The following is a 12,844-nucleotide window of genomic DNA, read 5'->3' as shown; positions in this document are numbered from 1 at the left end:
CTCTCTTAGTCGAGTAGGTGCTATACAAGAAGTGTTCTTAGAACAACCCTGAAGAAATTTAGAGTAGTAAACGACCATTTATTGGCCATTTCAGAGTGTTTGGCTGGACCATTTATTCTCATATTCCTAATTCGTTGGGAAAGAAACTTCATGATCAAGGACGTAATGAATGTGATATTATGCGACCACATGATAAGGCACGCATAATTTATGCATACTAACATGTGCCCAAGATTTTTATTGGCAATTTCACTCTTAATTCTCTCTTAATCGGGTAAAGAATAAGTTGAGTCGATAGGGTTGATGATCGATTTAAATAAACCCTAAATTTGTCTCACAAGTTTATTTGATTCTATTTTTGTGCCTTCAAATTTAATTATATACATAATAACTCCTACTAAAAGGTCAAGTACTAAATTGCAATTAAACTTTTAGAGCCAATACTCTATTCTATCATCCTTACGAAAAAATTCACCAATAACCAAGATGCATTAATAATTTTGAAATGGTCATTAGCAGAAAATCATCTCCTATAAGAAACAAAACACGACGAGTCACAAATTTCTGTTTATCAGATTAATCAAGAACGAGTATGCGTATCTGCACAAACCCAACTTCATAACTAACCACAGCAGATGATGACCTAAATATTTGATAGCACTAAATATTACAACCTAAATTTGCAGAAGTAAAATGTCAAGTGATACGTTTTACCTCAAATATGTAAGGCATTATACACGGCCAACTACAGTCTGTCAACGATCCACAGTGTAAACCATCAAAAGCAAATTCTAAACATATCTAGTAAAGGAATAACTTACCCCATTCCATAATGCATAATGCATAATTTAAATTGAAAAGAAATTTATTTAGGCTGGCAAGCAACATCAATAACTGAAAGTACAAGGACTATGTTTCAATATATATCCACCTACCAACCCTAAGATTCAAAGTTTTGGTCGCACACAAAATTACAGGTTTCCTCTGCAAAAACAATATGGTGATATGGGAAGAATAACCGATACAAATCTGCAAGTATCCCAGTTCTCAGCCTCCAATTCAAGCATGTTAGATATAGTAGAATAAAAATTTTTCATTTTCATAATTGAAGCATGCACACACATGTATCAATGACTGGAGCTTCATTCAATTTTCACAACAGATCGATTGAATATAGTTTAGGGTCCGTTTGTTTCGGGTGAAAATGTTTTCCAGGAAAATATTTTCCTAATTTCCCGTGTTTGGTTGCACAAAAGTTACTGAAAACATTTTCCTATGTAAAATATTTTCACTCATCTTATGGAAAACAACTTCCCTTCCAAACTTACTGAAGTTGTTTTCCGAAATGCATGCATTCCGCCTGTAGTATGTTCCAAACTTACTGAAAACATCTTGTAGTATGTTCTTTTTTTTTTTTAGTGTAAACAGGAGGACTCGAACCCAAGACTTCTTCCTTACACTCCCTCCCCCGTACCACCCAACCCTCCCCCTAGTATATTCAAAATAAAAAAAAACCTCATCCTGCTCATCCTATGCTAGTAATTAATTATGTATAATAGAGACATTCTTTTCTAGAAAAACTTTCAGCAGTGAGAGTGCAAGATATATGTCACAATAAGCATTGCATGTGATTGATATTTGACACTAAATGGCCAGCAATTTGTTTATTGTTTAAGGAGATATTTTTTATTCATATATACATTTCTCCAAGATTTTTTAAAGTTAAACAATGAGATAAATTTTCTTATTTTGTATGGGAAGAAGTATGTAGTTATAATGTGTAGAAAGTAAAGATAGAGATAAAAGTGAAAATATTTCAAAAGTTAAACAAACACCAGAAAAATGAAGTAAGAAAATATTTTCAATAAGCTAACCAAACACCTGAAAATGATGAAAGGAAAATGATTTTCATGGAAAATTACTTCCACGGAAAATATTTTCCCAAGGAAAACATTTTACTTCCAACTAAACAGACCCTTAATGTTAATACAATAGCCCAATGGGTTTAAGGACCTCTAAATTTTGTTTGTAATTCTGGATATCCATTCTAAATGTTATCTGCATATCTAGTAAACGAGCGAACGTAAGTGTTAAAATGAGTGGTTGTTTTGCTGATGTGGCAATGTGTGATTGGGTGGAGGGTGGTCACGAGGAGCTCATGTGCTGAATTTGGCATAATCAACCAAACGTGTTGAACTTTGCAACGAAATAGACAGAGACAGATTCTTCTCCCTCAGTATGCACTGTGGCTTATTTGTTTTTTATTCATTATTATTATTTTTTAGCTTTCTTGATGAGGCGTTGGGTCAAGAGGTCTGTCTCTCTCCCCCAGAAAGCCCCAATTCCTCTCTCCTTGTTCTTGGTCATCATCACTAAGAGGGTCAAGACGTTCAATAAGTTTCAACCTTAACTCTGAGTGAGGAACAAACATCCCATCAACTCATAAAACCTTAACCAAGGGTCATCAAGACAGTTAATTATAGCAAAGTTTCTCATAAAAGCACCACACACAATCTTTTAGGCATGAGATCACCTCTCACATAAAATATCAGTAGATTACCAAAATAAAACATGCTCAAATTGATTTTTTATACTAAAATTATTTTTGAAAAATTTCAGCATCCAAAACCGTTGACGAAACGGTGAGGAGAGCGATAATTACTGAACTCTCAAGGAATTCAAAATATTCTAATTTAAACAATTTCAATACTAATGAGTATTGGCCTTTTTTTTTTTAATAAACCATATTTTAATAAACCACAGGTATCGCATCCATTTTAAGGCTTGTGAGTAATCATATTTGAGTCTAGTGCGGCCCCTTGTGGAGGAAAATCTTCCAATATTGTTTTTTCCATTCTCATATGTTTGAATTCGAAATCTCATGATTAAGAGATGTGAATTCCTTCCACTTGCACCAACATCTATTGGTTAGTATTGGCCTATAAAACAATCGAAGCAGTTCAATTTTTATCTCTAGCACATATGCAATCTTATAATAGTCATGGAATCAATGCGAAAATTTTGAATTTGCAGTAGCCAAAATCATGAAATGCAAAAATTTTTCGTCTAATTTTTTTTATTTGTTCCTTTCTTGTTTCAATGCAGAAATCATGCATGGTGTAACTTGGCTTCACTCGGCATATTTTCCATTCTCATGTGTTTCGAATATTTTGCATGAACACATACTCTTTTAGCTTCTGAGATTGATACACTTATTTTTTAAGTAAATGTAAATTAAAATTATTCGAGTAAAGTCATGCAATGCATCTCAATTGATAGACGCATGCAAGAATTCCACAAGGAAGGACAAGTTATGCAGAAAAAATTCGATATTTGTCTCCAAAATTTACAACTTATTACTGGTGTAAAGTTGATTGTTTAGAGATATGCAACACAATCAAAGTCAAGACACGAAATTATTACACATCTAGTAGTAACTTTTTTTTTTGAGCAAATGATAAAGAAATAGACTTTAGTAGTTGTGAACATACAAACGGCTTTGACTGAAATATCACTTCATTTCTAAATCTCCAGATGTGGTAGACAGTTGCAGCCAAAACTAGTCTTCTCAGGTGGTCTGTAAAGGAATTGGATCTCCAATGAGATGCTAACCAGGTAATTTCCTCATCCCAAGAGTAAGTTCCTCTGAACACCAGACACATGTTCTGCACTTTTGTCCATATTGGTCTCGTCATACAACAATTAAAAATAGATGGTTTATGTTTTTTTCCTCCCTTTTACAAAGCACACACAGATTTGATGATAAAGAGACATTTTATTTTTGTAATCTATCCAACATAGAGAGCTTTTTCTTACATAGCAGCCATAAAATAAATGCATATCTTGGGATAAATCCTTTCTCTAAACTAGTTTTGCCCAAGTTACTTCCTCTCTTGATCCACGAGACTTCTTCACGGCATTTTTTGCATTGAAAACTCTAGAAGAACTCCCATTCCACACAACTTGATCCTCAAACATTGTCAAAGGAACAAGGCACTCTGGTGTAGCTTCCTTGAACCTCTTAACTTCTGCTGTTGCTTTCCTGCCTACAGGCCATCTCCACCTCCCATCCACTATAATTTCTGATACAAGAGCATGTGGTTTGCATCCAAAGCTGTATAGTAAGTTGCCCGTAAATCTTTTATACAATGGCCCAAGGGGATGCCATGTATCGAACCAGAAACTGATATTATTTCCATTCCCCACAATGTGCCTGATGAAAGGTTGAGCCAAGCCTCTAGTTTGTAAGATCTTCCTCCAAACCCAAGAGGTAACATTTGGAATCTTTGCAGCCCATAAAGACTGGTTCTTTAAAAGGATGCTATGCACCCACTCTACCATAAGTGTCCCTTTTACTGCTGATGTTCCATATTAACTTCATAATCAGGCATCTATTCCATAGCTCAGTATTATACAGGCCCAAACCACCTTTCTGTTTGGGTGTACACACTGCACTCCAATTTACTTTTGCTACATACATCTGTTTTAGCTCTCGTGCCCAACGAAATGAAGCCGATAGTCTGTTTATCTTTTTGGTCACTGCTTTTCGCAAGATGAAAACACTGCTCCAATGCAAATATATTCCAAATAGCACTGCTTTTATCAACTGTTAACGGCCACCATAGCTCAACTATTGATTTTCTGCTCCAGCTTAATAAAGATTGGCTAATAGTCATTATAGGATAGTCTAGAGCTGATTAATGGAAGGCCCAAGTACTATAGAGGCAATATTCCTCTCAGCATACCCATTATATTACACATAGTTGCAGCTTCCTACCCATTCAAACCAGCTGTATAAACCCGACATTTTTGCAGGTTAGGTAGCAACCCGGACATAGCACCAAACTCATCCACTGTTTTCTTCATTGTATCAAATGATTCGGCTGTAGCTGCAGATATAAAAAATAAATCATCAGCAAAAACAAAATGAGAAAGCTGCAGCTCTTGACATCTAGGATGAAAGTCAAACCCCAGAGTTTCTATGTTCCATGCAAAAGTTGCTGAAAACATTTCCATACAAAGTAAAACAAGATAAGGAGACACGGGATCGCCTTGTCTCAATCCCCTTCCACTCTTGAAATACCCCGCCAGAGAGCCATTTGGATTCACTGAGGATAGTGCTGTTGTTACACATACTTTTATCCAATTGATGAACTGATCTGGAAATTCCAGAACCTCCAATGTGCCAAATAAAAATTTCCAATTCAAAGAATCATATGCCTTCATTATATCTAGTTTGAGCACAGCTCTAGGCTTTCCACCTTCCTTATGGTATCCTCTAACTATGCTCTAGGTTTTCCACCTTCCACCTTCCCTATGCATCAATAAGACATTATCTGCCAGTCGTCTACCTTGTACAAAAGCACTTTGCTGGTTTGCCACAAGGCTAATCATTACTTTCTTCAATCTGCTGGTCAATATGGCAGAGAAAGCCTTATAGAGAGAACATTACAGCTGAGATGGGCCTGAAACCCTTCATTTGTATAGCATTACTCGATTTTGGGATCAATGAAATAGTAGTAGAGTTCATAGGGTAGTACATGTTAGACTTCTGAAAGCAAAATTTTAACGTTCTAACAACATCCTCCCCAACTACTCTCCAATTCTTTTTAAAAAACTCTACAGCTAGTAGTAACTTATTTTTGAGCAAAAACAACTTTTAGTAACAACCAAAAACAGGAAATAGTCACAATCGGAAGTAATATGACAATTGCAGCAAAATACTGAATACCATCACTTGATAAAATCTATACCCCCAATAAGCTATTAAAAGAACAAAAGACTTTGCTGTAATAAGTCACAATAACTTTATGGTAGTGTAACGTGACAATTTTCTGTGTCCTTTTTATGTGCTGGATTATTCAGTATATTGCTGACATTTGAGTACGTCCAAAATCCAAAAAAAAAAATCACATGAATTAAGTGTAAGTAATTGTAGGATTGATCTGATAATCACAAGAAGATTTCACAATAAATTCCAGACATGGATTGAAGAGAGAATTGTAGACTAGTAAAAGATGCAATAGATATTAATAGCTGCTGTCCTCGAAAACCTTTCATTGGAAAGGCACATGTCACCAAACAAGTTGGGCCAAGGATTTCAAAGAAACTTAAAGATAGTCGCATGATGCTGTGAGTACCAATGGCAGCTGATAATTCCATTCATGGACTGAAGAAAATGTTCAATTTTGGAATAAAGCAATGTTAATGTAAGTTTTTTTTTTAAAGAAAACTAAACAACTTATGAAATAGAAGTGCTGAGAGAAGGGGGACAAAAAAGAATGGCTGAGAGGAATTAATGTACAACTTAGATATAATCCTTCCAAGCAATTGCAAACTTAAATACATACAAGAATGGACATGATTCATACTCTTTCATCTAATCCAAACTTTGAAGCGTTAGTAAATGTTGAAAAGTTGGAACTTGTAACAAGTGTACACTTATGTTGGAAACTCCAGTCTTGCACACGTTATTCAATTTATACGTGTTTTTTGGGACTTGTAGGTGGGTAAAAGTAGGTGAGAAACAAGCAAGGGGATTCGATACCCTTTTCTCATAGCTTAATTAAACTTGCTAGTTTACTACTCACCATTGACTCAGTAACTTGTATTTAACACCACAATTAATACAATTATGTGCATGATCATTATGCTTAATGACAACTCATGCTGCATTGATAGGGGCCAATTCAGTGATAACATAAAACACAACCATTGTCATCCTCCTCAAAGAGATATGGAATCCACAAGTATTGCCTTTATATGGGCTTCAATTCTTCGTTGATTAGTGAATCCATCTCCACGCTGCTTGTAAACAACTTCGCATAATCTTGCTAGATTGAGAATCACTTTGAGAATTTTTCTTGGAAAGGTAGTAAGTCTCAAGCATTGCTCATTTATATCCTTCCAAGCATCCACAGCCATGTCTTCAAACTTCTTCATTGCCTCTTCCTCGAATACATTATAGTCCTTCATGTAGCATTCAATCGCCATGCCACTGCCCGTTTCTCTCTCAAACTTCAAACGTGAAGAGTTTAAATAGATTAAACTTTTGAACCATACTGAAAATGTGAATTTCTAGAACATATACCCAAAACGATGTGAGAAATCTAGAACCCCACTAAGTGTACAACAAGGTACTAAGATGTAGTTCACAAAATTGACAAGTCCTAATGCATTAAACAAGTGGAATCATGACCTTTGATACTAGGTTAAATTGCGCATAACATGTACATTTCTAAAATCTTACATGTAGTTTTGCACAAAACTAACAAGACATAGAATTAAAACAGGTGTAATCACGACTTAATAGTACAGGAGCGAATTTAGGATTTTTTTTAAATTTTTTCTAATAAGAGAGGAGTGGAATTTAAGAAGCAAAGAAGGAATAGGGGATTAAAATCTAAGACCTCTAATTGAGGGTTTTGCCAATTCTTGCATGCAAACTAAATGCCAAAACATATTCAAACCTTGTAACTGCCGACATCATTAAGCAATCGGGTATGTTTTCCTAAAGCAACAAAGAGTTTAGGATGAGTTGGCATCCAGTCCATAACATCCTTTGTGGCACTATCCATGCCCATGAAAGCTGCAGATGCTAGAGGATAATATGCCGTTGTGATCAGACCATTGCTCAAATAATCAGCAAAAGATGGCAATTCACTTGCAAGAAATCACTTTGACTGAGGAAAATTAGTCCTCACGTATTGTTTCCACTGAGTTAAACCAATGAATGCATGGAAATATTGGTCAGTACTGCATCAAGGATTCAACTTACAAAAATTTCATCTAAAACTACAAGAAATATAGTTCATTAGCAACGTGGTGCCATACTTCTTCCATATACTTGTCAAACACACAGGTACTTTGTTTTTTTGATAAATCTTCCTCAAGCTCCTTATTAAAATTCAAAAGTATCATATAAGAAGTCTTCAAGTAGTCTGAGAGCTGCTCAATTCCATTTCCATCCCATCTGCAAGCAAAGCAAAATTCCTTTGTTAATGCACATTAACATGCATTATCGTGCTAGAGAAAATTTACAATTAAGTGATTCTACTTTTCCTTTTTGAGTTCGTAGTCCTTTTTCTCTTTTTTCTTTTCCTTTTCTAAGTGTGATTACAACATTTATCAGGCATGCAAGTTTGGGCAAAACCTTAAGACAATATGCAACTTAGGAGGCATGGCTATATGCATACCTTTCCACAGCTTCCGTTAATATTTTGAGTTCATCAAGAGTGCCATAAGCATCATAGGTATTGTCAATTATTCCAGCAATGGCTATTGCTTTTGCCAAAGTCATTCGAGCAAAAGAGTGCCGAGGTTCATAAATGGTTCCAACATCCCAAAAGTAGCATTCCACAAATCTGTCCCTTGCATATGGAACTTTTGATAGGATGTCCAGTTCCTTTCCCCACCTACATCGTCATGAATGAAGAAAAAAAGAAGAAGAAGAAACATTATATATCCATTATTGAAGCTTTCTATAAAAATATGGGAATATAAAGAGACATTTTGAATGATACTTATGACAGAAATTGAAAATTCGTATTTCTTTTGGTAGTTTGTGTTGACAATAATTCGGTAATTCTAAGGGTGTAGTTAATTAGATATGAATTAGGGCTCCACACAATTTAGAAGGACAATACTAATATAAAAATCTCATATTACCAGCCATTTTTAGCAATAAAGAGAAAAATTACTTTAGAAAATTTTTTTTGTTGCTTTAGAAAAAAAAAATTTCTGTTAAATGAACCTAAAATTGCACCAAGCACTTAATTAAATAAACTTTTGCAGGTAATATTCATAACAAACTCTGTTCGTTAGGAAGATGGTGCGTCCAAGGAAGCACCTTAATATCTCACAAAGGTCTTGTTTATTCAGCATCTGCGACAAGTGATAATCCAATTTGGCGAGCCGTAATAGTAGTTTGTTATTACATTCATCTTCCTCGTACATGGAGATGTAACAATAAGCCTCATATCTTGGTATGCCCTTATGGAATGGCTGCTCAAGGGCATGTTTCACTTGTTTTGTGATAGGTTGTAATTTTATCATTTATTTTATTATTAATTTCCTCTATTACCTAATTCGATGTGAATTAATTATTAGATTCTACTCACTTTTCGTAATTTGTATTTATTTTAGAGAGTAGACCGAAAATATGATAATAAGTGTCAATTTAACAAGAAAAGAGTCCAAATAATAGAGCTTATCCCAGGGACATTATTGGCAAAGAAAGATTTTTGTCCATTTTGATAATTTCAAAAGAAGAGAGCACGGCAGAGGTTTTCTTTTCTTGGGGGCCGCCGCACATCTGGAGAATGAGATAGGAATTAGAATTAGTACCACCTTTGGGTGGTTTTTGGTTGACTTTTCCTTGTTAGCTTTATAGTAGCTTTTTCTTTTGGCAAGTCAGGCGCAATTAGGAGATTGAATCACTTTCCGTAGTCCCTCATTTTTCTTTATTCCTTCGGCCGAATAGAATTCGCGCGAGCAAGAACAATGGCCGCAGCTGTTATTTCAATTTTGCGTGGGTTTTTCGCACCAAATATGAACTAATTTTTTCGCTCTAGTTAAGGAACAATGGATGCTTTGGTTCGTCTAAGAATTATGAGATCGAATTAATTTTATTTTTTCCTTTTATTTATTGGTATTCGCATATTTCATGGTTATAGTGCTTATGGTTGTTCAATTAATTGATTGTCTTGATCCGGATAATTAGTTAATTTGATAATCTATTGTCAATTGGGACGTTAAATCCGTAATTGTTTAATTATCTCAAAATAATGATAACTGGCATGATTGGGTTTGTGTCAGGGGAATACACTGGCTAACCTAAAATAACCCTGGTATTGTGTTATTTGGTTAGAATAGGGCTCCTCTAATACGTAAGGCAATTGGGGAATTAAATCTTACGGGCGTACCTAAATCACTGACACAGTAAGGAGGGGTTGACTGTCATCGTTTGTTTGGCAGTTATAACCTATTTATTAATAAATAATTGAAATTACTTGTGCATCTATGATCAGTGAGGTGAACCATTACTGAATTTATTTCTTGACTAGATCCTTAATTATCACCCATTTGATTTTAGTAATTTGTTATTTAATTTTTAGTAGCTTCTTAGATTTTATTTGAATTTCTTTGATTGTCACCTTCTGCACAAAAACACCCCCTTTGTTACTGTGAATTTGAAAAGAAACAGTTACACCCAATCCCTGTGAATTTGACCCTGCTTACCACTACCTACAGAAATTAACTTTAGTTGAGCAGGTTTTTATTATTGCACAGGCCCGACACCTGTCATTTTGCAAGAATATTAGAACCCATATGGGGAATTTCAGGTGTCAAGTAGGTGGTTGTGAAAGCAAGAACTTCTTCTAAAATTTTGTCTTGCTGTGCTTTGACCTGAGCAGCTTCATATAGATTTAGGAGACCTCTTAAGTCGCTGTATAAGGAGTCCTTGAACTTACCATTAGGATCAACGAATTGGTTGAAAATTCCTACTTGGAAATTATTTAGGCAATGGTATGTGACGGGTATTTTACATACGTGCAAGCTAAAAAATATCGAATTACACCCGTTCACTGCAAGTATACAGATCAACTAGTAGTTTAGGGTATATATCGGGTCGATCCCACAGGGAAGAGTGAACAATTACCGGTATTACTAAAGCTTCTCTATTATTTAGACTATCAATGAATTATAACAAATTTAACCTACTGAAATTATACAAAATAACAAATGAAAGCTCCTTAGGTTGTGGTATCCCTAACTACTCATGTAAATGCTATATTTGCATCATTGAGTACTACATCTAGGCTAATTATGGTGTAATTTCGTTATGCATTTGAATCCTACTTTCGTAGTGAATCAATTATACTTATAACTAATCCATACCTATTCTCATGGTTATGAAATTAGCTACAAGTTCATTTCTTCAATGAAATTACATGAAATAAATCACTAAAAACCACATAGATGCACCTCTACTTTCGTGAGTGTACTTCCTATGTTTAGCACTTCTTGAACTAGTGTTAAATCTCAATTTCCATTGCAGAAACAACACCTTAGATAATCACAATTAATGGTACCAGATTAATCATGATTTAAAGAGCCAAAGTGCTAAATAACTTGCTCAAATCGTAGCAATCAAATAACCAAACAATTAACACTATCAATCATAGAAAGTTCAACCAAACCCAAGGTATAAACTTTAGAAACACATAATGAACACAAAATCCAGAACTTGTATATTAACTAAACTTGGAATCAAATACAAAAGATAAAGAGTTTGGAAGGAATACAACCCTTGTCACATGAGCTTTCTTCCTTGCCTTCTTCATCCTAATCTAGATAATAAACAAGAATGGAAAAGCTACACTACTCTATACTAAGCTAAACTAACACTAGGGAGATGAAAGAGGTACATTTCTGCAGCTTCAAGCTTTCTCCCGTAGCTCACTCTCCATTTTTCTGCTATGGACTCCAATCTCTTCTTTCAATGCATTTGGCTATTTAATGATGAAAGGTGGTCAAGAAATGAGGATTACATCTCCCTTTTACAGCTGGGAATGTTTCTCACATGTATAGCATCCTATGTGAGTTGGTGGAGGTGAAATTGAGTTTTACGCGTACAAAGCAGCCTTTTCTGACCACAATCAAGCCAGAAATCCGGCCACAAATCCGGCCAAATTCCTGCCGGATTGCTACAGTGACCATTTGGTCACTTCTGGTTCAATTTCCAGCTCTGCTCCGATTTTGCATCAACTTCCACTGAACTTTGCTTGATGATAAAAGCTGATTTAGCTCTTGACCAAAACATAAAACTTGTAGCCCTTTGAGTTAGCTTTCCAATGCATCAAGAATCATCTCATTTGGATCTGTGTAGGCTGCGAAATGACCGAAATACCCTTACCTGCTCATTGCCCTGTTCCAGTTTCGACCAGTAGAAATTTGCTATTGTAATTCGGCATTTTGACCTGGAAAACCTTCAAACTGGATTTAGATGTCTTCACCAAAGTTGTAGATCTATCTCTTATCTTCAAATTGGTTCAAGAATCATCTTAATCCGATCATTGTAGCTCAAGTTATAGCCGAAATACGAAAATGTGTCAAAACTGTCAAAATACACAAAATCCAAGTAAAAAATGATAAAAACCTCATTTAATCACTTAAAAGCATTTTTCACCAATTATAGCCAAAATGATTCATATTCTACCAATAATATAACTAAAGTGACTAAAAATAATATAAAATATCATACAATTATTACGTAAATTAGTCACTTATCAGTATGTCAGAGAAATCACATGCTAGTGTTTGTACGCACTTTTGAATCAGTGAATTTAGTAAGCAAATTGTATACCACAAGAGATATTAAAACCATATTGCCTGAAAAGTCGAAACTGAAGTGCTGCAGTAGATAAATCATATTCTAGATGCCTTCCCAAGTTGGTAGATAGATTGAAAAGCTGTTCTAGTTGATTTTGAATCTCATCCTCAAAGTGATACGAGATACCGAGTCGTTCTATTTTGTCAATGAAATCCAATTTTTGCATCATGGTTGTTCCTGTTGCCAGAAGCATGCTCATCACTTCTACCTTCAAAACTTCAATCTCTTTGGTGTACATTTCATATCCCTAAATGCATCTCAAAAATATTTCTTCAATGATATTGTCAAATTAATCTTGTTAATTTTCCTTGAAAAACAAGAATTCTTAGACATTAAACAGGCAAAGACATACCTCGTACCCTAAAACACTAATAAAAAATCCTTCTGCCTGCAAATTAATCGAGTATCTGTAACGATACGCATTGATGTCATAGGGAAAATAATAGGGGA

General features: G+C 35.0%; 2 protein-coding genes across 2 annotated transcripts; both read right to left on the bottom strand.

The window, feature by feature from the left end:
- Positions 1-3,861: 3,861 nt before the first annotated feature.
- Positions 3,862-4,341, bottom strand: LOC113704767 (uncharacterized). The gene has a single exon (XM_027226641.1). The coding sequence runs from the start codon at positions 4,339-4,341 to the stop codon at positions 3,862-3,864; it is 480 nt and encodes a 159-aa protein (XP_027082442.1).
- A 2,385-nt stretch (positions 4,342-6,726) lies between these two features.
- Positions 6,727-12,632, bottom strand: LOC113704765 (vetispiradiene synthase 1-like). Its single transcript, XM_072061077.1, has 7 exons — positions 12,368-12,632; positions 10,408-10,502; positions 8,849-9,003; positions 8,196-8,414; positions 7,866-7,972; positions 7,470-7,597; positions 6,727-7,017 (listed from the first exon to the last, which is right to left on the bottom strand). The coding sequence occupies exons 1-7, from the start codon at positions 12,630-12,632 to the stop codon at positions 6,727-6,729; spliced, it is 1,260 nt and encodes a 419-aa protein (XP_071917178.1).
- Positions 12,633-12,844: the final 212 nt, after the last annotated feature.

Source organism: Coffea arabica, chromosome 8e, assembly GCF_036785885.1.
Source record: "Coffea arabica cultivar ET-39 chromosome 8e, Coffea Arabica ET-39 HiFi, whole genome shotgun sequence".
Taxonomy (NCBI): domain Eukaryota; kingdom Viridiplantae; phylum Streptophyta; class Magnoliopsida; order Gentianales; family Rubiaceae; genus Coffea; species Coffea arabica.
This window is presented reverse-complemented; position numbering and strand designations above follow the sequence as displayed.

Coding starts and splice junctions, on each gene's coding strand:
- LOC113704767 (XM_027226641.1), bottom strand. CDS start 4,341: ATGGTAGAGTGGGTGCATAGCATCCTTTTAAAGAACCAGTCTTTATGG.
- LOC113704765 (XM_072061077.1), bottom strand. CDS start 12,632: ATGTACACCAAAGAGATTGAAGTTTTGAAGGTAGAAGTGATGAGCATG. Junction 7,973..8,195: donor TTAACGGAAGCTGTGGAAAG/GTATGCATATAG, acceptor CTTTGCTTGCAG/ATGGGATGGAAATGGAATTG. Junction 7,018..7,469: donor ATGATGTCGGCAGTTACAAG/GTTTGAATATGT, acceptor TCACGTTTGAAG/TTTGAGAGAGAAACGGGCAG.